This window comes from Mustela lutreola, chromosome 17, assembly GCF_030435805.1.
Source record: "Mustela lutreola isolate mMusLut2 chromosome 17, mMusLut2.pri, whole genome shotgun sequence".
Taxonomy (NCBI): Eukaryota; Metazoa; Chordata; class Mammalia; order Carnivora; family Mustelidae; genus Mustela; species Mustela lutreola.
Genome location: NC_081306.1, coordinates 3,321,152 through 3,348,722, shown reverse-complemented (window position 1 = coordinate 3,348,722; position 27,571 = coordinate 3,321,152). Strand labels below are relative to the sequence as shown.

The following is a 27,571-nucleotide window of genomic DNA, read 5'->3' as shown; positions in this document are numbered from 1 at the left end:
GCCCAGAAACACCCTCCCAGACACACCAAGAAATAACGCTTTACCCTCTGCCTGAGCATCCCTTAGTCCAGTCATGGTGATGCATACATTTCCTAAGCATCACATCTGTCCATGGGTCTGTTCATCTGTTTACTCATGGAACCACATCCGTCCCGGTTCCTTCCCTGCCCTGTCCTCTGGGGTAGCAGAGATGGGACAGATGTGCTGTTGTCTTTCAAGGGATTTGGTTTACTGATATGTTTCTAAATCCTGGCTGCTCATTAGAATCCCCTGGAGGGCTTTTAGATCATACCAATGGCCGGACACCATCTTAGACCATTTGAGTTGGAACCCCCCGTTGTGGGCGCCCAAGGACTTTGAATGTTCCTCCAGAGTTGGGGTCACTGGTGTGGTGACTTTGTGGCTTTGGTCCATTTGCCATAGAACTCGCAGAGAAGATTTTGGAGATACTGTGAGCAAGCCCCACAGCCACAAACCAACCAGAGAGTGCTACTTGTTTCTTCTCCAGAGAATGGAGCTTCCGGGGAGGTGGTTGACTTAGAGGAGGGAACAGACCGAGCCCCGCACTGAGCTCCAGTCCCCAGTCTTCATCCTTGAGTTCCTCCCTGACTCCAGCTCTAGATCTGACCCATCAGTTGAGACTCCAGACCCCGCTCTTCCTCTGCTTGACCCTTCCAGAGGCTGGAGATGGGCGATTCCATAGTACACGTGCTTTTCATGGTAGAGGTCTTGCCGTGTCTAACTGGTTCTGCTTTAGGGGCAAGGGTTGGCATCGACATCTTCAGTGGGCAAGGCTTCTAAGCCTTTCCCACTTTGTCACCAGCTGGTGGCCAGAAGATGGAAACCTGCCTAGCATCCGATTAAACCTTGCACCTCCCTTGTCCTGCTCTGGCCTCTTGGGGTGCAGGAAATGGGTGTATATGTGAGTGAAAACGTGAATGTGCATATCCAAGAAGCCCATTCATTTATTCCTTGTTTATTAACCACCATGCTCTATGAGAGAGAGATAGACAGCCTAAAGAATAAGACACAATTCTGCCATCATGAGGCTTAATTCCAGCTGGGGAGATACCAGCCATCCTGTGAACCATGTAAACAAAGTAGATAATTGTATGTCTTGACCAATGTCAGAAAGTACAGTGAAGAAAAAGCAGGAGTGAGGTAGAAAGGGACTCGGGACTGGCATTATTTTTGGTAGAATGATCAGGGAAGCCTCTCTGACAGAGAACTTTTAAGTGGTAAGTAGATGTCCCAGCCAGCATCGCTGATGGACCAGATCAGCACCGTCAGATAGAATGTTATGTGATCCTGGAACATACTCTGTCTGCACCTCGAGGGCAGCAGCCACGGGCCTTTCATAGCTATTGAACACTGAGGACTTGCATCTTTGACTTTTTTAAAGTCCAAGGTAGGGCCCAAACTCATGACCCTGAGATCAAGACTTAAGCTGAAATCAAGAGTCGGATGCTTAACCGACTGAGCTACCCAGGTGTCCCCAACTTTATTCAGTTTTAATTAATTTCCACTGCAGTAGCTACGTGGGGCTGGCGGCTTCTGCACTGGACAGCTCAGCACCAGACGCTTAATCCAAGTCCTGAATAGTGAGAAGCAGCCCGCTATGCAGGGACTTGGGGAAGCAGCGAGAGGGCATGAGGACAGAGCCGGCACGGAAGGCAGGGGTCTGGAGTGCTGGGGACGAGAGGGCCGCCGGTGCTAGGGCTGCGGGCAGATGGGATTGAACGCAGAGACCTATCATAGAGAGTCTTAGAGACCACAAAGAGGGGAGTGAGGTTTTTTTGTTGTTAATAGAATGAGAGTTGATCAAAATGATTTCAACAGAGGAATGATATAACAAGGATAAAAATCATAGCTAAAATTCATATGGACTTATGAAGTGGGCTTATGTTTCATTCCATGCATGATCCTCAATAGGGTCGATGAAATACTTTTGTTCTCACTGAAATCTCCGTTTGTAGCTGGGGAAACTAAGGCACACAGAGGTTGAATGCTGTGCAGTACCGTCTGCAAGGGGCGGAGTTCGTATCCGAAGCTGGGCATGTGTTTTCAGAGTCCACTGTGTTCACCACCCTGCCATATTCCTTCCCTCTCGGCCAACATAAGCTTTGGAAAAGTCACTCCCACCTCAGTGTGGCTGAGAGGCCAGGACGGTGGGCTCCGGGAACACCGGAGGACTGATGGGAAGGAGAGCTTCAGTTTTGTTTTTTTTGTTGTTGTTTTCTTTTTTAAAGATTTTATTTATTTATCAGAGAGAGAGAGGGGGAGAGAGCGAGCACAGGCAGACAGAATGGCAGGCAGAGGCAGAGGGAGAAGCAGGCTCCCTGCTGAGCAAGGAGCCCAACGTGGGACTCGATCCCAGGACGCTGAGATCATGACCTGAGCTGAAGGCAGCCGCTTAACCAACTGAGCCACCCAGGCGTCCCGAGAGCTTCAGTTTTAAAATCCGTTTTAGAAGCGGAGGCCGCAGACAGGGCTGTCTAAGGAATTGGGCTGCTGAGGGATGAGTGAGGGGAGGAAGCAGCGCTGGGGGCGGGGCGGGGGCTTTCCTGAGGGGAGGGAGTCGGGGGTGCGGCCGACTGGGCCGGTGGGCTGGTGGCAGGTGCTGCCCTGTGACCTGCTGGGGCGGCATCGGAGGAAATCTGGTGCCTCCGTTCAGGCACATTTCCCTCCCTCCCTTCCTGTATTTTTCCTTTCCTTATTTCCACCCGCTCCCTCCTCCGTCGGTCACTCCTGGCCTTGCCCCATCCTCCAGCAAACACTCACTGGCGCGGCTGGATTCCCGCCTGTGTGACATACGGGGACACGGCCCCGCACGACAGCGCCAAATCGGCCTTCTACTTTGGACCTCGTTTGCTTCTGGAGGACAGTCTTTACAGGGTGGGAGAAAATACACATAAACGAGATAATTTCAGATAAAAAATAAATAAATAAACCGGGGCGCCTGGGTGGCTCAGCGGGTTAAACCTCTGCCTTCGGCTCAGGTCATGATTTCGGGGTCCTGGGATCGAGCCCCGCATCAGGTTCTCTGCTCAGCAGGGAGCCTGCTTCCTTCTCTCTCTGCCTGCCTCTCTGCCTGCTTGTGATCTCTGCCTGTCAGATAAATAAATAAATAAAATCTTTAACAATAAATAAATAAATAGATAAACCGGATGATGCGAACGAAAGTGGCTGGCATGAAGGAGAGTAGACTGAGCTGGTGCCTGGGGACGGGGGTTATGCTGAGTGCGTAAGCCCAAATCTGAATAAGGAAGAGTCAGTTATAGGAGAGAGAGAGAGAGAGGGAGGGAGAGAGAGAGAGAGAGAGAGAGTGTCTGTGTGTGTGTGTGTGTGTGTGTGTGTGTGTGTGTGTGTGTGACAGAGGGAGAGGGAGGCAGAAAGAGACCCTGCAGGGGACTAGTGTGCAGGAATGACTGATAATGTAAGAATCTGCCCTCCTCATACTAGAGTCTATGCATGTTTGTGTATATCTTTTTTTAAAAGATTTTATTTATTTATTTGGGAGAGAGACCCCATGAGCTGGGGGGAGGGGCAGAGGGAGAGGGAGAAGCAGGCTTCCCTCTGGGCAAGGAGCCCGATGTGGGGCTTGATCCCAGGACCCCAGATCATGACCTGAGCCGAAGGCAGACGCCTAACCGGCAGAGCCACCGGGCGCCCTGTTGGCGTACCTCTCTCTAGGTGTATGCGGGTCTTCCTTCCTATCTGTCATTTCTCCATCTGCTGTATGATCAGATTGATTGGTTGGAAAATCTGTTTAGAATTTCGTGCACCCCAAGCTGTGAAAGTCGGATCTAAATACAGGCACAGTGGGAAGCACTAATTAATTTATGATTGTACTTATCATCATTGAAGCTGGAGATCTTGATGTGGGGCTGCAGCTCCAGAGGAGAGATCTCAAGGACAACATGGGAGGCTCTGACCGAGGCGCTCGGAGAGGAGGCTGGCTGTCCTCCCGTCCAGGCCCGGCGCCGGGCAAAGGGGGCTTCTGGGCTGCGTTCCTGCCACCAAGAGGACAAGTTGCCTTCAGCAACCTCTCTTAGTCGCAGGCAAGTGCTTTGTTACCCCTCTAGCTGACCAGGTTCCTCGGATCAGTAGGAAGGAGCATGGACGTGTTATGTGCAAAAGCCAAGTTCATTTTAAGGATGCACGCGAGGTAAACATGGGGTGCTCTCATCACGCGCACGGGTCCTAGGTGGCTTCTCTGAGAATGTGTAGCACACGGGCTTCGTGCAGAATCAGCAGCACTCAGCAGCACTGGTGTGGGTCTCTGGGTCCGAAGGTCAAGCCCTGTGTCGGGCCCAGCGGGGAGTCGGCTTGGGGTTCCCTTCCTTTGTCCCTGTCCCACTCGGGCTCTCAAATAAATACGTTCGTTAAATAAACAAACAAAAGGGCCCTAATCGCATTCATGAGAACCTCGCCCTCATTACTGCTTCCCAAAGGCCACCCCCCCAACACCATCACACTGGCTGTGAGGGACAAGTGCATGAATTGGGGGGGCCGGGGAACACAGACATTCTGTCTACTGCAGCCTCATAAAGCCCCAGCCCTTTTAATCCTCATAAAACAGGCTCTGCAGTGGGTCTTACTTATGATCTCCACCGTACAGTGAGGAATTGGAGGTCTTCCAGAGTCTTTTAGAGGCAGGACGGCAGAACCAGACTCCTGGAAGGCAGGTGGCAGGTGCGTCTGCTGCCAGCAGCTTGGGGGACGTTCCCTGTAGGGACAGCACCAGGCTCAGGAGGCCCAGCCACAAACCGACAATTCAGTGGTACTCTAGGCAAGCAGGTGATGATGGGACCTCCAAGGGCTCGGGTGAGAGTCTTGAGAAGCAGGTGGAACAGAGCAACGGGTGGTCCCAGGAAAGGCAAGACCGGAATGAAAACCCGGCGTACGGTCCCCACCTTCACAGAGCGCAGCGTCTCGGTCACTCTGGGTTGCGGCGGCCCGCACGGCTAGAGGCCGCATAGGGGAGGCATAGCAAGGGGGGCTTGGATGGGCATCAGGATGCCCGGTGAGCAGGAAGGAGGCTGGCAGCGTCCCAGGGGCAGGGCTGAGCCGTCGCACAGCTGGGAGCACAGGGGGAGGCAGGGAGACTTGGCAGGCAGCCTTCCCGGGAGGACCCCCTCTCCTGTCACCGTCTGTTAAAATCGCGCGCGCGGGGCCCCGGTGCAGACATGCTGACACCTCCGTAATCATCATTTAATGGTGGCACCTGCCTTTTGAAACGCTGAGCCCGAGGAAAGAAAATACCATAAAGCAGCCGGGGGAGGTTGGTACGTGAGGACCTGCCGTGCGGCGCTTTTGAACGTGTGTGAATAGTGTGGCGGAGAGGGGCCCTCTGGGCGGAAACCGCAGGCGGGGCAGGTGAAGTGTGCTCCCGAAGCTCACGGATTCAAAGTCGGGGAGCATTCGTCTTAGAACCTCCGGGGCGGGATGGTCCAATAATAAAAGAGGGAGCGCTGGAGGGGCGGCTGTGAGGCAAGGGAGCTGCTGGAAGCCGAGGTCATAGGCAGACAGTGGTTTAGACTTCAGAACCATGCCTCCAACCCATGGGCGTGAGGGGTATTACAAAGGACTTCCCTGTCCCTGTAGATGCCACACATGAAGTAGAAACCAGATCAATAAAAATCTCATATAAACACACACGCACGCACGCATCAAGCTGAATCATTTTAAAGGATTGCTTTCTGTCCATATGTGTTCTCTAGATCAAACCATTTGAACAAGTTCACTTCCGTCCCATGGTGGGCTCATGGGTGCCAAAGACGGGTGGTGGCGCTGCGGAAGTCCGGGACAACAGGGAGAGAGAGAAGGGACGCCGACAGCTGGGCGTAAAATGAGGAGTGGCCCCCAAAAGTGGCCAGGTTCTGCCTGGCACTGCGGCTTCCCAAAGTGGTTGGGCACCTCAGGGTGGCAAAGAGAAAAAAAACTCTAGTAATTCACTGGGATATATGCCCCAAAGACCTGGTGAATGCTCTAAGAGTGGGTTGTATCAACGTCGTTTCCTTGCGAGGTGGGTTTCAGTGGCTGTGTCATCATTTATGTAGGGGTGCATCTGTTGGGCACCCCTACATATGGTAGTCCTACAGATAAGGAGTTGGGGCAGGGCCTTTGTCTTACGCTGGCTCACCAAACAGATTTGTTCCGCACCCACTGTGTGCTGCCTTCCACTAGCAGCAAGAAGCACTAGGTACTGTTTCTCTCTGCCAGGATGCCTGATCACCTCTTCCTGTGAGCAAGTAGATGTTACTCCCATTGAAAGAAGGTGGAACTGGGGATCAAAGACGATGGGTTTGCTCAGAGCAGGTGTGGTTTAGAGATGGAACCCCGAAGTTAAGCCCTTGGCCACCCCCCTTCATCAGGATGAGCATGCACTTAGCAAAGCTTCTGAAGGAAGGTGAGTGGGGAGGGCTGGGGTTCAGCGGATCCTCCACCAGTGATTCCCAGCCCGAAACTCACGCACGTCTGTGAGTTCTCAGAGACAAGGACAGACCTCTTAAACTATTCTTACTATTTCAAAAAAAAAAAAATGCCCACTTCTTCGAGGCAAGATCTTGCTCTTGGTTTTATTTCCCGATTCTAGCACAGTGTCTGGCAACACACAAATGGAGAGTTTTCTTTTGCTTTTTGGCTAAAATTTGTTTCAATACGGTGATCTTGGCTTTCTTCGGTGAAGAAACACTAATTGTGTATGACTCTGATACAGGAAATAGTATGTTTGTTATTACTTGGATAAGTAGGTTCCAAAACTCAGATCCAGGGCAGAGAAACAGCTATAGGATAAGAGATCAATATGGAAATCCAAGGGAAGGGCGCCTGGGTGACTCAGTTGCTTAAGCAACTGCCTTCGGCTCAGGTCATGATCCCGGAGTCACAGGATCGAGTCTCGCATCAGGCTCCCAGCTCCACGGGGAGTCTGCCTCTCCTTCTGACCTTCTCCTCGCTCATGCTCTCTCTCACTTTCTCTCTCTCTCTCAAATAAATAAATAAATAAAATCTAAAGAAAAAGAAATCCAAGGGAAGACCTTCAAACCTCTCGGATAGACTGGCATTTCTCCGCCCCCTGCAGAGGCAGTTGGGCACGCCTAGGACACACAGTCTTCTTCCGAGCTCCAGGGAAGTGCTCGGAGCCCTCACTCTGCCAAGCCAGTTTCTCTTTGGGGCTTGATCCAAAAACATGCATGGTGGGACCTTAATAATCCATGTGACCAACTCCCGTCTACTGAGGGAGTGAAAACACCATTGGGTTCATTAAAACACACTAAACAAACAAACAACAAAAAACCGTGGCGTCGTCTCACTCATGGGGGACACTGACGACCTCTGAAAGCCCGTGTGTCAGCCTCCAGTCCAACTGGAACTGGCTGGAAAGGGGTCTTCCTTTGTTCAGTTTGGGTTTGTCTTGTGTTGAGTCTCAGGCCCCAAAAGGACTTAGTGCATGTGGTGTCATTCACTTTTGATCTTCGGGGACAAGTGGTACCCATGTGGTTCACGACACTTGGCAGTCCCCGAAGGGAGAAAGGAGCATCTGTTCCCAAGTAATTCTCCTCTGGGAGTGGAACATGTTCTCCTAGCCCCTTGCTTCCCCTTTCTGGTTCCTGGTGTCTGTGGACATCCTAGACTCTCACCTTATTTATGTGTGATGATGTCATCAAAAACGTGTCCCGTAGGACCCTGGGCTGCCTTCCAAAACACGTCACAGGTGGCTCTGAATAATGACCAGTAGAGGACTTCTGTTCAGACTCATCATATGGGTTTCAAGTCAAGTTTAATTTGTATTAGAATAAAAACCTTTCTTGAAACCCAAGGACCAAGGGACGTATGGTGGTGGTGATTGGTGTGTGGGGGGGTGAGGGTAGCAATGAATTCCCTGCCTTTTCTTCCAGATGAGTCTCCCAGGGCAAAAACCAAAATAAACCAAAATTAACCAAACCAAAAACCAAAAATAAACCAAAAACCAGGCTAATTTCTCCATAGGTCACTGTAGCTTGTCAATTATTAATAGATCATCCATCCCCATCTGCTTGGAGTCCCATAATCACAGTCCCAAGGCCCTCAAGTTTAGCGAATGGCCGCCAGTCTTGTGACATCGGGAATATCAAAGCCATTAGGAGGAAGTTCCTTAAAATTTCTCTCCCAAATCCTACCCATGTCCCACCGCATCTCAAGACCTTATCAACTGTTACGCTGGCGTTCTCTCTGGGTAAGCATGCCTACTGGACCTTCATTTCGCCACTGGAGGTTGATAGCCTATGCCCTGCTCCAGGCTCTAGCTCCACACTGGACTGTCCACTCCTTATCGTATTTAAGAGTGGTGAGCACCACAGGCTCTGCTGGGTTTCAAATCCCAACCCTGCCCCAGAGAAGCTGTGTGATCTTGGTGAAGGCACGGAACTTTTCTGGGCCTTAGTTGGTTCACTGAGAACATGGGGAACAAGGGGGATCTCCCCTCTCTTCCTGCTTCAGTATCGCTTATGCTCTTACTGCCTCCCTGACAAAGACCATCCTGAACCTTCTAATCCTAGAACAGCTGCACCTGCCTGGCCCAAACTTGAAAACAACAAAATTGCCTGAGACCTGGGTTTGCTCCCCCCACCCCCAACCATGTGGCCATGTGTCATTTAAAACTTTCCCCGTTTTTATTTCCTGGTGACTTAAGTTCTTTGTGTATCTTCAAACCCTCCTTCCTCCTCCTCCTCCTCCTCCTACCTCACTCGGTCCTTCCTTCTTGTCTTCGTTTCGGCCCTCCTGTCTGATCTCCGGCGTTCCTTGCCACCTCTCTTCTCCTCCCTTCCTCTCCTCCGCCCGCACCTCCCGCCGCCTCCTCCTCCCCAACCCCCAGGGGCCTGCCGGAGTAAAGCCAAGACTTGGTGGGGATCTCTCGGTTAGGAAGGAGACATCTGCCCACAACCGAGAGGTCACATCTGAACCACAGACCAAACTTGGGCTATCGAGACCTTTCCTTCAAAGAACTTCCCGTCGGTCCACGGAGGGCAGGTCCCAGGCAGGCTTAGTCATCAGTGTCTACCCATCACCTAGTGCATAACAAGCACCAGTAAATACCCGATAGGGTTAACGCAAGGAGTGTTACTAACATAGCCCTTTTTCATGGTCCGGTCCAGAGAGAAAATCCCTGTCCTCAATTCATTCAGCAAGCTAGTTGTTAAGTCTGAGCTGTAACTCAAGATCCCTGCTTTCTGGGCTTCAACTTGACGGATAGGCATTTGGCCCCAGGGCAGCCTGCTTTTCTTGGGTCTTTATATAAGACTGGTAGTTTCCAAATGGTTTGAATATCCGCTTTCAGAGATTTCCAGGATTCCTGAATCCGGGCTTAAAAAGCACAGTGGACTTCCCAAGAGAACTGGGCAGCGCATAGTCTTGCCTGTGTGTCCTGGGACAGGGTTCACGGTCACCCTGGCTCTCCAGGTACACATCTCTCTAGCGGGTTCCGTGAATCCTGTAGTATTTGTGAGTTTTAAGCAGGACAACGTGGGGAAGCACTTTGTTTGGGGCTTGGCAAGCAGTGGGAGTCGATGGACTTCTAAGTGAGTTCTTCCCCCAATGCGGAAGAAGTAGCCCTACCTCGGTGCCCTTGCTCTAACCACCGTTCTCTTGGGTTACAGTTCATCAGGAGGGCTCAGAAAATATTGCTAATTTATGCGCCATTTGTTCCCCAGGAAAATGCATTTGGGAAAATGTGAGCTGCTCACATACCTCCAATTCGGGCAAGCCGAAGGCAAGCTTTGCCACTGACCCTTCCAGAGAGAATGGGCACTTTATATCTAACACGGGTGATTGCCTTCTCCCTCGGCGTTCATGATGGTATCCATTTGCTTCAATTGAGGAGTCCCCAGAGAGAGATATCACAAATTGAACGATGTAGCTTGATCTGGCAAGAATTTCTGGGGATTCTGGCCTGGGTTTCTGTAACTCCCAGTGGGAAGTCAGTGACAGCCCACCTTTACAACATAACATAATGAGGCTCAGTTTAACATTCAGCTTTGCCACCCAAGTGACCTTGGGCCAGTCCTGTAACCTTGCCTAGTCGCTCTAGTTGCGTTAAGCATGGTCAGGCAACTGCGAGGAGGTCGGGCTGTCTGTGGTGCGAGACAGATCTGGGACGGAATTTCAACGCCACTTTTGTGACTTTGGACAAACAAATCCATTTCACTGGGCCTCAGTTCCTGGATCTCTAGAATGGGAAGAACAGGTGCGTCATCTTAAGAGAGGTGTTGAAATGTTCATAGCTAACGTGTTGAGAACCTTCTCCATATAAGGGACTCTGTTCGATATGAACTTACTTCATCTTCATAAAATCCCTCTGAGATGGATCTCAGTAGTGCGATGCCCGCTTTCCAGATAATGAGATTGAGACACACACAGATCACCAGGGTTAAGTCATTCACCCAGGGTCACACAGCAAATAAGTAAGTGGATCCAGACTCGGAAAGTCTGGAGTCTGCGCGCTTAACCAGCGAGGCTGGAGAGTCCAGTGACTTGAAAGTGCTTAGAGAAGTGGGTCCAGCATCAGACTTTGGGTTCAGATCACAAAGCACAGCCGGGAGCGAGCCCTCCGTGACTGGTATGTGGTAACTTTGGTTATCGGTATCTCTGGAGAGGCCCCCGGGCGCTGACCTGCGCTCACACTGGGCTTGTGCTCTGCAAAGCAGCCCCCACCTCCAGCAGGAGTGGGGCGGGGAGGGTGAGCACGTTGGATGGCGGCTTACAAACACTGGGGGCTCTGAGAGCAGATGTGTGATCTCGCAGAACGCTTCTCGCTTTAGGACTGTGTGTTGACGTTGATGTCACGGCTGCTCTGAGCACCCCAGATACTGTTAACGAGCTGTTCCAAGCCCAGATGCGGCGTTTTCTCACCATATGGTCCACACGGCAGTGCATGTCTTCCAGGCAAGGCTGGCACAGAGCGCGCTCACGCCGAGCCCTCCATGCGTGGCAAACCTACTTAGAGGGGCCGTGCCCTCCGAGCTGCGCCCCAGCTCTCACATCCAGGGATCAGGCTTTCCTGATCCATTCATGGATTCATCCGTCGACCCCACACAGGGAGGGCGCGGCTGCCGTATGTGGCGGGCCCTGGGTTAGACCTGAGGGATACGGGGGTGAACTGAACGTTGTCTGCAGCTTTGAGGGACTGAGACTTAGCCGCGAAGGGCTGGGGGACAAATCCTGTTACCACCGTGTGCTAAGGTCTATGACACCGGTAGTTAGCAAGGACTATGGCAATGAAAAGGAATTTGGGAAGGAAGGAAGGACGGACGGACGGACGGACGGACTATAACTGGTGTGGAATGCGTTTCGGGAAGGGGGAGGGCTACTTCCCAGAGGCAGAACAGATTGCCCATACTGCCAATGAGATGGTCTCACCGCGTGTGCCCCCTAGACCCCTCTGCTCCCCTCTGCCTTCCCCGGCACCCCCCTCTCGCTCCCTGTGGCACTGAGCACGGGGCGGGGCACTCACTGGCCATCTCCTCCGAGATGCTTCAGGTAGAGATTAGAGATCCCTCACGTGTCTTGACAGACTGTAGCAATTAGCTGGAGTGAAGGAGGTGACTGAGAAAGGCGCCCATCGTGAAGACCCAGCGCGGCGGTCTAAGAAGAGACGTGAATGGCAGAGAACAAATGAGGAAAATCCAGCAGCTGCTCTGGCACTAAAGGAAAAATAAACATGAAATAAGCAAACAACCGTATATGTGAAACCGTAAAAATCTGGTTAGGGCCCTGTACAGGTACCTATCTTCAGGTATTTTGGGCATCAAAATGCCTTGCTTGCTTAATATTTTCATAATGCGGCATGAGTTTTATACTAAGAGACTGTATCTCTCCAGCTGAAACAGAAGTGGGACATGAGCATGTTCCTTGAACTTGGGCTGCATTCGTCTGTCAGCAGCCTCCAGGTCAGGACGTGTGGTTGGTGGCGCGGACGTGAGCGAGAACACCCCTTACCCCTCCCACCGTTCTTTCTTCCGGTTGTTCAGTTTCAGGCCATGTGGTCAAATAGGAGTATTTCTTCCTTGTTTTTCTCTGAGCATTGCCAGGCCGAAGGTCTTGTGGACCTGGTGTAGGTTTTAAAGACTCTGGCGTTCCCCGGGTACCCTGCTAAGTGGTTTACCTGTGCTACAACATCTGATCTTCGTGCTAATCCCAGAAGGGAGGGACGTGGCTTAGCTCTGTTTTTTTTGAGATGAGAAACCTGGGGCTCCTTGTGGGGTAAGGACACGTTCTAGAGGGCTTCCAGACTTCAGAGTAAATTCAGGTTGTGTCAACTTCTCTGTGGCAGGCGTAGTCAGGAAGTCTTCAGTCCTACACATCTGACCCCGAAAGGCTCTGCGTTCCCGAGCCCTGCCCCTCCAAATGAGACGGTTCAAATCTGGCGAGAGCCAAACAGGCACGTAGAGATGTTCAGACCACTTGGGAGAGTGTGTGAGTCCAAGATGGGCATGACTACGGCTGGGGTGATCGCTTTGATCGGAAGACTTCTGGCCGTCCCGCCCTTACACGACAACCACAGCCGACTCTCTGTGAAGCTCTCTACCAGGCAGATTCCTATTGCCGAATTAGAGTGCTTGCCAAGAAGGCTCAAAACCCAGTAGCAATTAATTATTGACAGAGCATGTGAATTAGAGATAAAAGAAAAGTCATTTTTTCTCCACACACGCGATAGTAAATAAATTTAATTATGGTGGGGGAAGCTAAGGGATCTTCGTCTGTATTAAGTTTTATTAGCTGAGACATTTAAAAGCATGTCATCACAACAAAGAGGTCTTGTGTAATCCTAAATAGACCACTTTGGTGCAGGGCTCAGAAGTACACAGATTTAATGGAGCACATGGTGGCAGATGGCCACTTACCAACAGGTACAACACATTTGTCGGCGATTAACTTCGGTCTACCTGTGCCTGTAGCAAGTTGACTGTGTCCTAGGATCCCCAGCCTCTTTTAGCACTGATAGGCCTGCCACATTGGGGCTGGGGGGCAACAGCATCAAGATCACTTTAATGACTTGAGGCTGCCAAACGGGACCAAGGCCACTCTGAAGGGGACACAGACGGAGAGGCAGGCGTGGGGATGCGCACTGGGGAAGGACACCGAGAGACGTGGCGTGGGATCGGCCACAGGCTCCCTGGGCAAGCTCGGGAGGAGCTGTTACAGAACGCGGACTGGACCCGGGCCAAAAAAACGAGCGACACATGGAGACCTTGGAGGACCAGAGGTTTATTTCACGCTAGCAGGCTCAGAAGAGCGTCATCTCTGGGACTGAGCCCCGAGCACAGGCAAGAGGGATACTTGATACATGTTTCCTGCCCTATCTGTGTCACTCTTAGGGCTGGCCGGTGAGGCAAGGGGAAGTGTGCAGTGGCCCTGGGGCCGGGACTGGGATTCCCCTTATGGATGGGCCAGCCTTATCACTGCCCCCTGGGTGCCGCTTTAGACACCTGGTTGAGAGGGCGAGATCTTCATTATTTACGGGGCGGTAGGGAGTGAGGAGCAACAGAGTCTGACCTCGGCGGTCTGTGCAGCGAGGAACCTGGTGAGGACGTTGAAAACACAAGGACCAAATGCCGCTGTGAGGAGGAGCGGGAGGAGGGGCCGACGAGGGGGCCGGACCCCGGGGACCCCTGTGAGAGGGAACCCCCACAGTCGCGTGCTGGAGTGCCTCCCCCCAGGACTTACTCCTTCTTGCCCCTGGGTCGGAGTTTCGGGGACCCCCCCGCAGGGCCGGGCTGAGCGAGGCCGGGGACACCGCCCTGAGCTGCTGAGCTGCCCCCGGTACGGAAGCCCTGACATTTCCAGGCCGGTGGCGCCCAGGGCAGCTCCCGACACGGCCAGCAGGTGCACGAGAAGGGGAACGGCCCTGGGGGAGCGTCGGGGCGGCCAGACGTTTCCATGGACGCGGAGGGTGGCTCCGGGGGGACTGAGAGATCCGGCAGGAGGCGGACAGGCCAGCGTGATTGATTCTGGGGGGTGTCCGCGCCCCGCGGCCGGGTCGGGCAGGCTGAAGGCGGCGAGGAGGAGCGACACACCAGGTAGCAGAAGACCGGGCCTGGCCGGGGTGGGCCAAGCCGTAGTGAAACGCGCTTAGGAGTAGACGGGGAACGGCCAGCGCAAGTGGGGGCCACGACCTTAGCTGGAGGGCGCCGTCGGGGCTAGTCCGTCCCCAGGGGACAGGTAAGGGCAGGACAACACCCTAGGGTCACCCGATCAACAACAGCATGGCAAGTCTCTGCGGGAAAGCCCAGCCAGAAGGGGCAGCTGTGTAGAGTCCGACCCCGGGAGGAGGGACGTGGTGCCGGTGGGAACCCGGGACCAGGCACACAGGGGTCCGTCCGCCGGTGGGGTCTGGTCAGAGGCGAAGCCGCAGCAGGTCTGGGGGCTTTGGCCGGACCTTCCACTGGTGCGGCTTCTCGTGCGCCTGATGGGCTTTTCCACTCTGGAGCGGTGGACCCCGGGGTGACACCAGAGACCTTAAGGGCAGAAGGCGTGGTGAGCACCACAGAGTGAGGCGCTGTCCACTGTGGTCGGAGGGGGTCCCTTTTCCTGTCTCTGACCCGGACTGAGTACTCGGCCTGGAAGGGGTGCACCGGGACACTAAGGAGATTGGGGCCGCTCAGCGGTGCACCTGTTGTCATTTATTGGGGGCGGCCCCCGGGGCCTGAAGTTGTCTTTTTCTCTTTATCTCCAATCTGATGTGACTTTTCTGGAAGGCGCCCCAGACACGGAGTTTGGAAGTGGAGTAACCAAGCGTCCCGGGGTGCCGTGGACCCGCAGGGGGCCAAGCATAGACCGGCCACGGGATCCTGCAGGATTGCTATATCCTCTGGAAGTCAGACAGCCCCGAGGAGCTTCTGTTGCCTTCTTTGTTGGGGTAGCTTTTCCTGCGGCAGCGAGGAGGGCCCTCGCCCTGTACACGGCCCGCTGGACAGGCCCAGGAGCAAAGGCGGGGCGGGCGTCAGTGTGGACGCTGACCCGCTGGCCTTCACTGCAGGTGCGGGCTCGGACGGAGGCGCGGAGTGCAGCCCGCTGGGCCGACCGTCCCGCTGCGAACGCCTTAGCCTCTAGGACTCAGTGGTCGTGGTCACTGCACAGCCCGCTTCTCGGGCACCTTGTTGTAGGCAACTGCCACCGTCGCTGAACTGCGTGAGCTCTGGATTCTTCACGGCTCGATCCCGTGATCTGGACGCTCACGCAGACTCCATCGGAGCAGCTGTGCTCTGGTCGCCCCTCTTCCGTGGGGAGAAAGGTTGCTGGGGTTAATGTCCTCACCGACTCAAGGGTGACCCGTGGGTTCTCGCAGAGGAGCCCTTGGTACTGGGCAGGCCGAGAGCTGGGCAGGAAGCGGTGTCCCTGGGTGTTCGTGAGGGTCCAACTGCAGGAGGGAGCTTGAGGTTAAGTTCTTGTCCCAGGCGAGCTTGTCTGCATCCCGAGTAGGCCTGTGGCTGCGAGCGCCCTGCGGGGTCCGGTCGGTTCCACAGATACGTACGTGGCCGGTGTCGGGGCCCAGCAGTCCGGGTGAGTAACCACGCGCTGCTTGATCATGGACACAGAGATTCGAGGGTTTTTCGATGTTTGGGAGGCCCAGGGCTGGAGCCCGGCTCAGGACAGCCTTCATCCCCGTGAGGGCAGCTTCTGCTTTCCAGTCCAGGCAGGGGGTTCTTGATTCAGTCCCCCTAAGAGATTACAGCAGGGTGCTACTGTTGCCGAGAACCCCGGAATCCAGATGCGGCACAGTCCTGTAGCCCCGCAGGAGTTCTCGTCGGCCCTTTTTCGTCTGGGGCTGTGGCAAGGGGGTGATGACTTTTTTCTCTCTTGACCTAGGCTTTTTCTCCCCTTGGGTAAGGAGGAAACCAAGGTAATGGACCTGTTGGCAGATTAGTGTCTTCTTCCCTGAGGCTCAGTATCCCGAGTCTGACAGGAGCTCTCAGAGGGCCTTTGCAACTTTTGTGCTGTCTTCTTGTGCGACCCTGGCGAGGAGGAGGTCGTCCACATCCTGGAGGAGGTGCATGGATTTGGGGCCACTGGGTGCAGGGAGACGGCTACCTTGTTGATGGCCCGCAGGTCTCGGGCTGGTCGATGTCCCCTGCTGGCTTCATAACTGGCATAACTGGGTATTCCTGGCCGACTGGCACTCAATCAGGTACCTGCGCCTTTAAGTCTGGCCAGATGTTCGCGAATACCAGTCTTAGCTTTTTGTCAGAGGGGCCATTGCCTTTGCCTCTGGGGTAGGGCTCCCGGGATCAGTTAGCAGTGATAGGGGCTGATTCTGGGCGAGTCCAGTTGGGTTGTCTTCAGCCCCTACTGTAGGTGAACCTGAACTCCGGCAGGCCACTTGGCCGGGCCTGGGCGCGGAATAGCCTCCGTTTTTTCTTGGTGTGGTAATCGCTAGTACTAGAGACCTGCTCTCCTTGTGCCTTGGGTTTAATCGGAGGCTGGTATGCCCAGTGGGCTCAAACTTTATCTGAGCCCCAAGCCTGGAGAGTAGATCTCAGCCCAGGAGCAGGGTGGGGTAATCCGGTAGATAAAGGAATCCAGGTCAGACCTTGTGGCCCCCGAATTTACACTGACGAGCCCGGCCCAAGGGCTGCTGTATCACCCATGTCCCCGTGGCCCAAGGATGGCTGCAGTCCTTTTGCTGAAGGGGCCACTGTGGAGAGGACAGCAGAGTGCTCGGCCCCAGTATGAACCATGGAAGTCACTGGTTGGCTCCTATTTTTATTTTGACCGTGGGCTCACCGGGGCCGAGGAGGCGGCGGCTCAGTTCCCCTCAGTCTTCCCCAAGGCCTATAAGGTCCCCTTGTCTTTACCGGAGGCACATTGATCCCTGGCCAAGGAGGCGCTGGCTGGCTTTTCCCCACTTTCAGTGGTTTGGGCCTCTCCGCCTTACAGACCTGCCAACGGGGCCACTCTGAAATCCCTTTCCCAGAATGAACAGGTGGCCCGTGTGTCCCTCTGAGGGGGTCGGTGGTGGAGAAAGGTTGATGATACAGCATGGAATGGTCGGCCTGGGCTGTCCTGTCTTTACTGTGCCTCTCGGGGTCTCGCTTCTCTTGGACCGGCATTTGGAGGGTACTTGGCCCGGCTTGGGGTGCAGCCTGGCTGCTGGTCCCAGACAAAGGGGACCCTCTGGGCCTGGAGCACAGTGAGACCAGCGGCAGTGGAGTGTCTGGAACTAGGGGGGCACGTGTAGGAGCCTTCGGGGCGTATGGAGGGGCAGGGTCAGGTTAGCCGTGGGGTGTCCTGCTGGGGTCTGTGGAGCAGGGGCTTCTGCCAGTCTCTCTGGGCCGCTTGGATGAGGCCATTAATACCCTGGCCTCTCCCTGCCTGTTGCAAGGGGAGGGTGCTGGGCAATTCCTAGCCAGGAGTCAATGTGCAGAAACTGGTCGTGGTGTCCTGGTTCTCCTGTTACAAGTTGTCACACTCGAGATCCGTTGGGACATCCAGTGTCCCTTCTGAAGGCCAGCCGACATTAAAGGTGGCCCTTCTAACTCAATTTGCCGGGATGCATCTTAACTGCATAGTCTCTGAAAACCCCTTCCTGAAATGTTGACCATACAGTCTAGGACCGTAGGTTTCTCTGCCCTGATCCCGTCGTGATGTCCCGGTATGCGGTGGCGCAGAGACACACAGAGGGTGGCTACCCCTGCTGAGGACAGACCGGTCAGATGCCCGCCTGTCCGCCCTCCTTGGGGGCCTCTTGGCCATAGCGAGTCCGTGTAAACTGCAGACTGGCACCCCGAAGGGCTCGCCATAGAGCCTATGAGGTCACCAAGGAAGCAGGTCGGGGCCCACTCAGACTCCGTAGTCTCAAGGCCGTGGAGCCACAGAATCAGCCCCTCTGACAAGCCGGGTCAAACCGCTCGTCCCCTCATGCAGCCACACCGAAGCCATTACAGTCCGCGCCCCCTCCACGCCCCCCAGGAGGCCCTGACCTGTGAAATTCCTTTCTGTCCTCCCTTTTGGGGGTTTCTGACCTGAGGGACCTCCCTCCCTGGGAAGTCCTGCCTGTGAGACCTTGGAGGTCTCCTGGAGGTGATCAGTCTCTCCTCCCCACCCCACCCCCCCACCCCCCCGGACAGGTGGGTATGACCGGTCCTATGGCCCCGGGCCTTACTGGAATCCGGCGTGGGGACCAGGTCCTCCCCTGCCAAGTCTCCTGGAGTCCACTGGAAACAGTGGCTCGGGGCCCGTCGGAGGCGACCAGGTGGGAGACGCTGAAGATAAGACAGGCCTCGCCTGCTCCGCTCCGACCCCCTGTCCCATCATCGTCACGGCCCCCAAACCAGTAGCAACAAGGGGCCAGTGCGGTTGGATTTCCCAGTCAGGGAGCCAAATGTTACGCAACACAGACCAGATCCTGGCCAAAAAACTGGAGCGGCCTCGAAGACCGTGGAAGACCAGAGGTTTATTTCATGCTAGCGGGCCCAGAAGAGAGCAATTTCTCATGGCCTGAGCCCTGAGCACCGGCAAGGGGGCTGTTAGGTACGTTTTGACTTCCATCTCTGCCACCCGTGTGGCTGCGGCCAGCAGGGCAGGGGAGAGTCTGCAGTGGCCCTGGGGCCGGGACTGGGATTCCCCTGCGGGATCCGTCTGCCCCCTCAGAACACAGATTTTCCTCATCAGAGCAAGGTCAAGAAGAATCCGTTTCTAGAACCAGACCCATGCTAGGTGGGTTCACACTGTATGTAGTTCTTGTTCTGAACTTGCTTTAGGATTTTACAGAGGGGAGTGGAGGGACGTGACTGTGCTGGGTCGGGTCATGAAGCTTATCTGGGTCCTGTCTCTGGGCTTCTTTCCTTCACTTGCACAGCGATGGCCTTTGGACCAGGTCAAGGCTCAGCATAGGTTTTCCTAAAGGGCCAGCGAGTAAATACACTTGGTTCTGTGTGTCTTCAAGCCCCTGGTGCAGCTACTCAGCTGTGCTGTTGTCACACTGAAGCAACCAGGGACAGTAAGGAAGTGTGGCTATGTTCCAGGGGAGGTTTATTTATGGGCATGGAAATCTGAATTTCTTACTTTCATGCATCACAAAATGTTATTATTATTATGTCGAGTTTTTTTCCCATCCGTTTAAAAGAGATTAAAAATCAGACTTAGCATCTAGTCATACCAAAAAAAAAGAGAGAGAGAGGCAAGGAGTAGTTGGCCAACCCCTGGTCTAGATAATCTTTGAGTTCTTGGGGCTCTCAAACATTCTCCAAAAGCTGCTACGACACTAGTAATACCCTTGACTTATTAAGCTCTTGCACGTGCCCAATTCTGTGCTAAATGCTTTACAAGTGTTATCTCCCTTGATCCTCATTCTGCAGTGTGAAGCAAGTACTGTCGTTACCCTGCTTCAGAGATTACGCCAAACTCACACACGGAGAAATTAAGAGTGTATCTCGGTTGGACGTAACTCGTGGGAGATAGGGCAGCACTCCAACCCAGGTGTACGAGGTTCCCGAGGATGGCGGCGGAAGCCTTCTGCTGCCTTTCCTGACCAGACCATAATCAGAGCCTTAGTGGGACAGAGTTAGAAAGAATCCTTGGGATTTATCAGCGAATTTTCTGTTGTAGCTGTCCACGCAGCTCCGGCGGTCGCCCGTCGTGCGCGATTGGTCGAAGCGGTTCTGGAGGGGGTGACGGCTCTTTCCTTTCTCTCCTCTTCCAGAAACGTGATGCCCAAGACTCTGGACGGACAGGTGACCATGGAGAAGACGCCGAGTTACTTTGTGACCAGCGAGGCCCCCAAGCGCATCCACGCCATGGCCAAGGACATCAAACTGATCGTGGTGGTGAGGAACCCCGTGACCAGGGCCATCTCGGATTACACCCAGACGCTGTCCAAGAAACCCGAGATCCCCACCTTCGAGGTGCTGGCCTTCAAAAACCGGACCCTAGGGCTGATCGACGCCTCCTGGAGTGCCATCCGGATAGGGATCTACGCTCTGCACCTGGAAAACTGGCTCCAGTATTTCCCGCTCTCCCAGATCCTCTTTGTCAGCGGAGAGCGACTCATAGTGGACCCTGCTGGGGAAATGGCCAAAGTCCAGGATTTTCTAGGCCTCAAGCGTGTCGTGACTGAAAAACATTTCTATTTCAACAAAACCAAGGGGTTCCCTTGTCTAAAGAAGCCGGAAGACAGCAGTGCCCCAAGATGCTTAGGCAAGAGCAAAGGTCGGACTCATCCGCGCATCGACCCCGATGTGATCCACAGACTGCAGAAATTCTACAAACCCTTCAACATGATGTTTTACCAAATGACTGGTCAAGATTTCCAGTGGGAACGGGAAGAGGGTGACCAGTGAAGTCAGAGAAGCAGAGGGAAGGCTAGTGAGTAGTCATGGAGGCTTCTCCCCGAGTCCTGAAGTCCCCCCAGGGGGGTCTGTAGCCTCAGCCCCACTGGAGTGCCCAGTAGATCCCTCCCCGCCCCGCCCTCTGGCCCCCTGGGATCGCTTCCAATGCTGTAGGCTTAGGCAAAGGGATGGATCCCATGGCATCCTCGTGGAGGCACTGGGTTTGCCAGGGCAGCGGCATCTGGTTGACCCGATGGCCACCAGGAGCCACAGTTAATTCTTGTCTTCTGCTAATTCTGAAGACAGGTTAAATAGCCGTCAAGGTCAGAGACCAGGCCAGGAATGTTTCTTTAAGTGATTAAAAAAAAAGAAAGAAAGAAAAGAGGAAGGAAGGTCTACTTTGGCCACTGCAGGAGCCCAAGTCCTAGCCCTGCCTTTGGCACAGCCTCTTCTGTACAAACCTTCGCTTTGGCCTCTCTCCAGAATGCTACTTGTGGCTGAGTGCTCCAGGACTCCCAGGGAGCAAGGTCCTTTTTCTCTGCGGTGTCTCTAGCCTCCTCCTTCAAGGTCTCATCCCACAACCCTTTGACGTCCCTCCTCCCCTTATGAAGGCAGAGGCATGCACGGTCCTCACCGGAAAACAAAACAAACAAACAAAATAAAAGCTGACACCTTTAGAAGCCTTCTTTCCAAGAGCCCTCCTAGGAGGGTCCTGGGCTGTGGGAAGCTTGGCATAGGCCCTCACGAAAGAATCAGGCCTGCGTGCCTGTCCTCGGGGCCATGTGATTGCCTTTGAGTTCTGAGCCCTGTGATTGGTAGAGATAACTGTTATTTCGGGGGGTGACAATGAAGGCCAGATCTTTCGATGGGAGGTCTCCGTATGTGACGACCCTCACCACCACAGCTCTGAGGAAGGCTTTTGGGGTGGGCTCTGTCCCTTGTGGTCCTGAGAGGCGCAAGGACCAGAGAGTTGGCATGTCTTCCGTTATGGGTAATCCTGAGCAACACAGCCAACAGGGGATCTTGTTTGTCCCGCCGTGTCCCCCTCACGGTCATCTGATGCTTCCCTTACTCTCTTCGGAGATGGCACAATGAGGCAGTGACCGAGTGTCGACCCCCTCCGGGGCCGGTCTTCTCATCCAGCCTGCGGCTGCGGGGGAGGGCCGGGGCTGTCTGCGGACACCCCCACTAAGGGCTGCTGAACCACGTGTCCCTTCCCGTTACTTTGATTTGATTAAAAGGCCGCCTTTGACACCAAGCGCTTGTTCACAGATCTCTAAAACCAGGAACTGTTCCAGTAAATTTGGAAATCTGTATGAGTGGGGGGAGCTAAGTCTGTTCACCTGTCATTAAACTCATTTCTCCCGCTAAATGAAAACTGTGTTGTTATAAAGCTTAATGCAACCCGACTGATGGGCTTCGATGGTGTGTTTGTATGGGTCACCCCCAACCCCCGCCGCACCCTCACATTCCAGGACGATCCCTTCTGCTCCCCGGGTGGGCAGAAAGCCCCAGGTTAGAGAATCTTCCAGGGGCTTCTATCTGCACGGCCAGATAATCCTCCAAACAGCACAAAGGAAGTGACTCGAAGGAGTGCAGCTTTCTCTTAACTAATCCCAGCAAGCGGTGGACGGGTACACTAGACTCAAACAACCTTCCAGATGATTTTTTGTCAGGTAAGAAAGTGGTCTTTGAACCAAAGGCAACGAATATGCCTTCACCACCAAAGCAAAAGAAGACACACACAGGCACCCACGAACCCATCTCTTTGAAGGAAGACAGGGCCCGCTGGTTCAGAACAGAGTTCTGGGGGCTGATGGGGGCGTCCTTCCCCTCAGGGGCAGCTGTGGGGTTTCTCGGGCTACAGCTTCCGGACCATCACCCCTGACCACACTTCCCTGTGGAATCCAGAGCTCCGGGACCGAGTTGAGGCACCGGTCCTTTCAAAAACATTCCTACGGGAGCTGGGATTGAGAACAGCTAGAAGCAGGTCGTGCTTGTGTCTGTCTTTGCCCTGGCATCTCGGTCTTGCCCTCTTGTGTTCCTATGTGGGGACTGCTCCCAAGAGACGTGGCCCCCAGAGTCACGGCTTCCTGGGACAAACATGGTCTCTTTTTGTGGTGGCAGAGCTCAGTGGGAACTAGGTAAGGGGAGATCTCACAATGTAGACAGTCAAAGAAGCATCTGGTTCCAAGAAGGCTTTAAAGATATTTTTCTTACCAGCTAGGAAGGACCATTACACCAGCCTAGCCTCACCCTCATCTCCTCTAACCCGGGTGGACGCACACGGCTCAGCCCCTCAATTACACTCACTTTCCGCTTTCCATCTCCGGGGCTGTCTCTCCGTCCCCATAAACCCAGAACATCGACACCTTAAGTGCTGCTTAAAAAGCAGCCTAGTCATTACGGGTCTTCAAGTAAATATGAGAAGCAAATCCATTTTTAATAGGGTGAGCCGACTTCATAGGCCATACTCACCTGGAAAATAAAACGGGGAACCTCCCCGGTCCCCTTAAAGTATATAAAATCCCGCGTCTAGCAGCAGGCTTAAATTCTCCAGAGAAATCAGGCAGAGGCCGAAACCTTGAGAGCTTGACGGCTTTTGTCTTAAGGGTCTGTATGGCTGTATGGTTGAGAGCTCATGGTTTGGAAAAGAAATGCAAACTTGACAGGCTTAAGGTCTATTTCCTGCAGTGCCTACTCTGGCTTGATCCTCGTGGCTCAGAGTGAGCCGGTAAACCGTGTCCCCTTCAGTGGGTGAACTTGACAAAAGAATTATTTCCTCTCCACAAAAGCTAAGTCAACCCGCTCAAAGAGTCAGGTTAATAATACCTCCGCCCTATTTGAACGTGAGCATTGCAACTCACAGGAGATGGAGTTTTGTATTTGATTTCAATTAGCAAAGCATAAATTATATTTAATTTTCTATTCCCCTCTTTCCCCTCGAATGGCTGATTCACAGCTCTGGAGAGGCTGCTGCGCGGGGTTCGGAGGAGAAAAGAATTCATTCCTCCCCAGAGTGTAGCTGTCCACGTCCCATAGTCTCGCTGCTGGCCAGTATTCTTCTGTACCCGAAACCTATGAACGCCGTGGCCTTGCCACTTAGACCTACCAGCTCAGAGCAAACAGCAATAAGAGCAGAAGCGCTCGGCAGGCAGCCTCGTTTATCTTCCTTTCGACCGCAGACGCAAACCACGACTTCAGTCTCATCCCGTTTCTTACTTTACTGCGCCTGCCCGTCCGACCACCCTCGGCCCCGTGATTCCCTGAAGAAAATCTCTGCCTCACGGCTGTCAGAGATGTGGCTGGGGTCTGTCCTGGTCTCTCTGTGTGTCTTGGACAAGTGTCATTGGCTGTCTAAGCCTTAGTTTCCATATCTCTAAAATGGGTATACTTAATCCCTACCCCACCAGCTGCTCAGAGTTTCTTTGGTGGTCAAAGTGAATGGGTGCATGGAGGGCATCCGAAAACAATGAAGGGGGGCGCCTGGGTGGCTCAGTGGGTGAAGCCTCTGCCTTCGGCTCAGGTCATGATCTCAGGGTCCTGGAATCGAGTCCCGCATCGGGCTCTCTGCTTGGCGCAGAGTCTGCTTCCTCCTCTCTCTCTCTCTGCCTCTCCGCCTACGTGTGACCTCTGTCTGTCAAATAAAGTCTTTGAAAAGAATGAAGGGCTTGAATGACACAATGGATAGTGATGATGACGGTGATGAAGGCGATCCTGAAGGAGGAGGAGGAGGAGGTTCTCAGTCCCCCTTTCATAACAACACACTTTTACAGGGTTCCAAGATTGGGCAATTATGAGAATGTTCAGAGAATATGAACCATGGGATGTCTGGGTGGCTCAGTCGTTAACATCTGCCTTCAGCTCAAGTCATGATCTCAGGGTCATGGGATCGAGTCCCGCATCGGGCTCCTTGCTCCGTGGGGAGCTGCTTCTCCCTCTGCTCCTGCCCCTGCTTGTGCTCTCTCTCTCTTTCTCTCTCACAAATAAATAAAACCTTTAGAAAAAATATGAGGCAGCAACGGTGTTGCTGGAAGCTCAAGCCAGAAGACAAGACCTCCGCAGCACAGGACTGGCAGGATTTCGGGCGTACAAAGGCAACCCTGGCTGCTGATCAGGGCCTCCCCTAACCCCATACACACACAGTGTGGCCTTCCCTTGCTCCACACTCAAGGTTCTTTTAGATGCAACAGGGTCCACCAGATCCTCTTGAGGTGAAAATGGGAGTGACATTTTCAAGCCTCCGGGCTACGAATGCTGTGCCCAGAGCTCTGCCCCCCGCAAGTTTACGTGCAACACAAAGAAGGGGGAAAACTGGGCCAGGTGCCTGTTCTCAAATGTTTCTGGAAATAAAGTTGGGTTGGGGGATCTCCTCAGGCTTTAGTGTAACAAACCGGCATGAGGAGAGTTGAGTTCCTAGATCAGCTTGTCCTGCGGGTGAGGAAGGATCCCTGACAAACACGAGCTACATGAACTCACTTTTTTTAATTGTGAAAATGCCCTATGCGACAAGGTAGTCAAAGGAGGTCATCAGTCCTCCGGCAGGAAGTAAAGGCCGAGGAAATACCCGGGATGTGGGCCCGCTGATGGCTGGTGCACCAGACTCGCCAGTGTCCCTGGGTGCAGGGATGGATATCGCACTGCTCTAGAGTTAACCGTGTTTCATTCCGACTTTCATGCCACAAATAAATGCATAGACGACCAAGTGGCAACTGAAAGAGGAGAGAGAGAGAAAAGCTGCCTTGCCGGGGCTCCCAGCCTGCTGGGGAAGACAGTCACACGAGAAATGCGTACAGAGGAGGTTTCCACTGTTACGAGAGAGGATGTTCAGGGCACTATGGAAGCATGACACTGGGGCGGGGGTAACTGACCGAGGGAAAAGAAAGACCGCTCTGTGCTAAAGGCATTAACGACCGCGTGGGTAGCATTTACCCAAATCATAAGAGTATTCTTATGCTCCAGATTTATGCTAAAGCCCAAAGAGCTAGGCACTAACAAAAGATTAAAAATACAAGATTGTATTAAGAAGGTTGTTAGGGATTTGGGGTGGGGAGATGGAGTGTATCCGAAGGACTTTGTTACCAAGGCTCATCTTCTCCCAGAACGCAGGCTGACCAGAGCCAAGCCACTTAATAAGGAACATAAATTCTTCCAGACACAGCCCTTGCTCCCGTCTGTGTCTCCCTTAGCACCATCCCAGAGCAAGGTCAAAGGATGACCTTCTTCCCTTAGCTGTCAGCTGCTTGTTGATTCATAGATCAAGAAGGAAACACCAAACCAATGGAAATCCAACTTTTCTGGAAATGTGCCAAAGTCAGTGATGGTTCACATGAAAACGCACGTGCGCGCGCGCGCACACACACACACACACACACACATCTTAGATCGGCACAGATGATGATGTCGACTTGTCATCTCGGTCAGGGCTAATCAATAAGTCTTGTCCCCATATTTTATAGCTGGGGACTCTGGAGGTTTGGGAATTTGAGGGATTCTCCCAAAGTTCCACAGCCACGTAGCAATGGAAATAAAACCACAAGGCAGGTTGCCACGCTGGGGATCATGGGAGAGACAGGTGCCAGGACAGCCTGCCCTGAATCACCCGATTAACATGGGTATTCCAACAGGTATTTTCATCGTCTTGTCTCTAAGCCTGGGGAAAGTCCGTCTGAATAGCTCAGATCCCATTCATCATTCTGGACCATTGGCAAGGATGCTTTTGAAATAGAAGCATAAAGACCAGTTGGGAGGTCATCCTTGCGGCCATGAGCAGACTAGAGCTAGAAGAGTCTATCGTGTCTTAGGCTTAGAAGGATCTCCATCACAGCATTGTTCTGGCTCTGAGTGGACCCATACCTCCCTGTCCTGGTCATATCTGTGGGGCTTCAGGAGGACTGGATGGGGACACACAGAGCTCGCTGGGTTAACACTTTTCTTAAGCCTCAACTTGAGAGAAGAGTTGATACTAAGCTTTTGAACATTTCTAACTTTTTTTTTTTTTTTTTTAAACCTCTCCCTACTTGGAAGAAACACAAAATCGCTTGGGAAAGGGGGAATGAAATGAGCTGGAATTGCAGGATTCGGCTGGATCCAGGTGAGGAGAAGGACCAGCTGTGGTTCTCAAAAGGTTGAGACCCTGTAACTTCCGGCCCACCTGCCCCCACAGAGGGTCCACAGAGGCAAAGCTGGAACAGGACACCACAGCCATCAGCCTTCACTCAGCTCTGCACTGGATGCAGACTTGGCCTCCCCCCGCCTAAACAATTCCAAGCAGTCCCAATTCCCGTCTCTTCCACATCTTTGCTTGCAACTCAATGACACCAACATCTTGTAATAAAGGCTGTTTCCCCCTAAATACACATGTCTTTAGGGTCTGAGCATTTGTCACCAGTTTGTCTCTGAGGTCATGGGAACAGCCTTGGGATAATACACAAACAAACGAACAAAATGGCCATAAACGGTATCAAGAAAAACTGAAGGGTGTGTGTTCTTGCCCCTTAACTCACCGGACAAGCGATCTTCAGCAGTCACTTGGGTTCCGTGTATCCCAAGAAGAAAGTTGATGTCTGCAGATCCCACTGCGGCTTTCTGAGATCCAAGGCAAGACTTTCTGATGGAGCAGGAGACCCCTCTTTTCCCTCATTGATGGAAGAAAAGATTGCTTCATTTTGATCCCAGTGGGAGTGCTTATCCAGGGTCCCGGGGGACAGGATGGACTCCTGGGAATGCTGGCGGCGGGGCACAGCAGCACTTTGGAAATAAGGCTCTCATGAGCCTGGCCATCCTGCAGAGAGGGGGAAAGAAAAAAGCACAAGAATAGAATGAGAACTGTTTACACCATGAGCAGTACATCGGAGGGCTGAGTCTTAATCATAGGCTCACAGAGCAGTCTCGGAGCCAGGATGAATCCCATCAGCCATTTATTCTGCTCTGCTGCTCTCAGCAGAGAACGCAGATTGGGTTCTCTATAAATTTCTGGTTTCTAAGTTCAGCGAGGCCCTCAGTTCTGCTATTCATTCCTTTTATTTGTCCCCAGGCAGCTCTTTTTCCCAGGCCCCTTGGATCTGTTTCGGAGACTTCACTTCCTCCAAGCTCTGCGCCCCACCCACGGTCTCCCCCACCCACGGTGTTCCTGTGGCCAGGGAAGGTGGCTTTCCGAAGAAAGCCAGGTTCTCTCTCTTGCTCGCTCTCTCTGCCTCTCACTGGACTTGCACTCCTTCCTTCCTCGGGTGAAGACAGTGATAGCGCCCACGTCAAGGGATAGTTTG

The 27,571-nt window shown here is 53.4% G+C and overlaps 1 protein-coding gene across 2 annotated transcripts in view; it reads left to right on the top strand.

The window, feature by feature from the left end:
• HS3ST4 (heparan sulfate-glucosamine 3-sulfotransferase 4) overlaps window positions 1-21,706 on the top strand; it is a 386,157-nt gene extending 364,451 nt beyond the window's left edge. Inside the window, exon 2 of one of the 2 annotated variants that reach the window (XM_059155177.1) lies at window positions 19,679-21,706. In XM_059155177.1, the coding sequence (XP_059011160.1) occupies window positions 19,679-20,315 (637 nt within the window). In that variant the 3' untranslated portion in view covers window positions 20,316-21,706. The remainder of the gene's footprint in view (window positions 1-19,678) is intronic. The other variant, XM_059155176.1, reaches the window with a different exon arrangement.
• The last annotated feature ends 5,865 nt before the right edge of the window (window positions 21,707-27,571 follow it).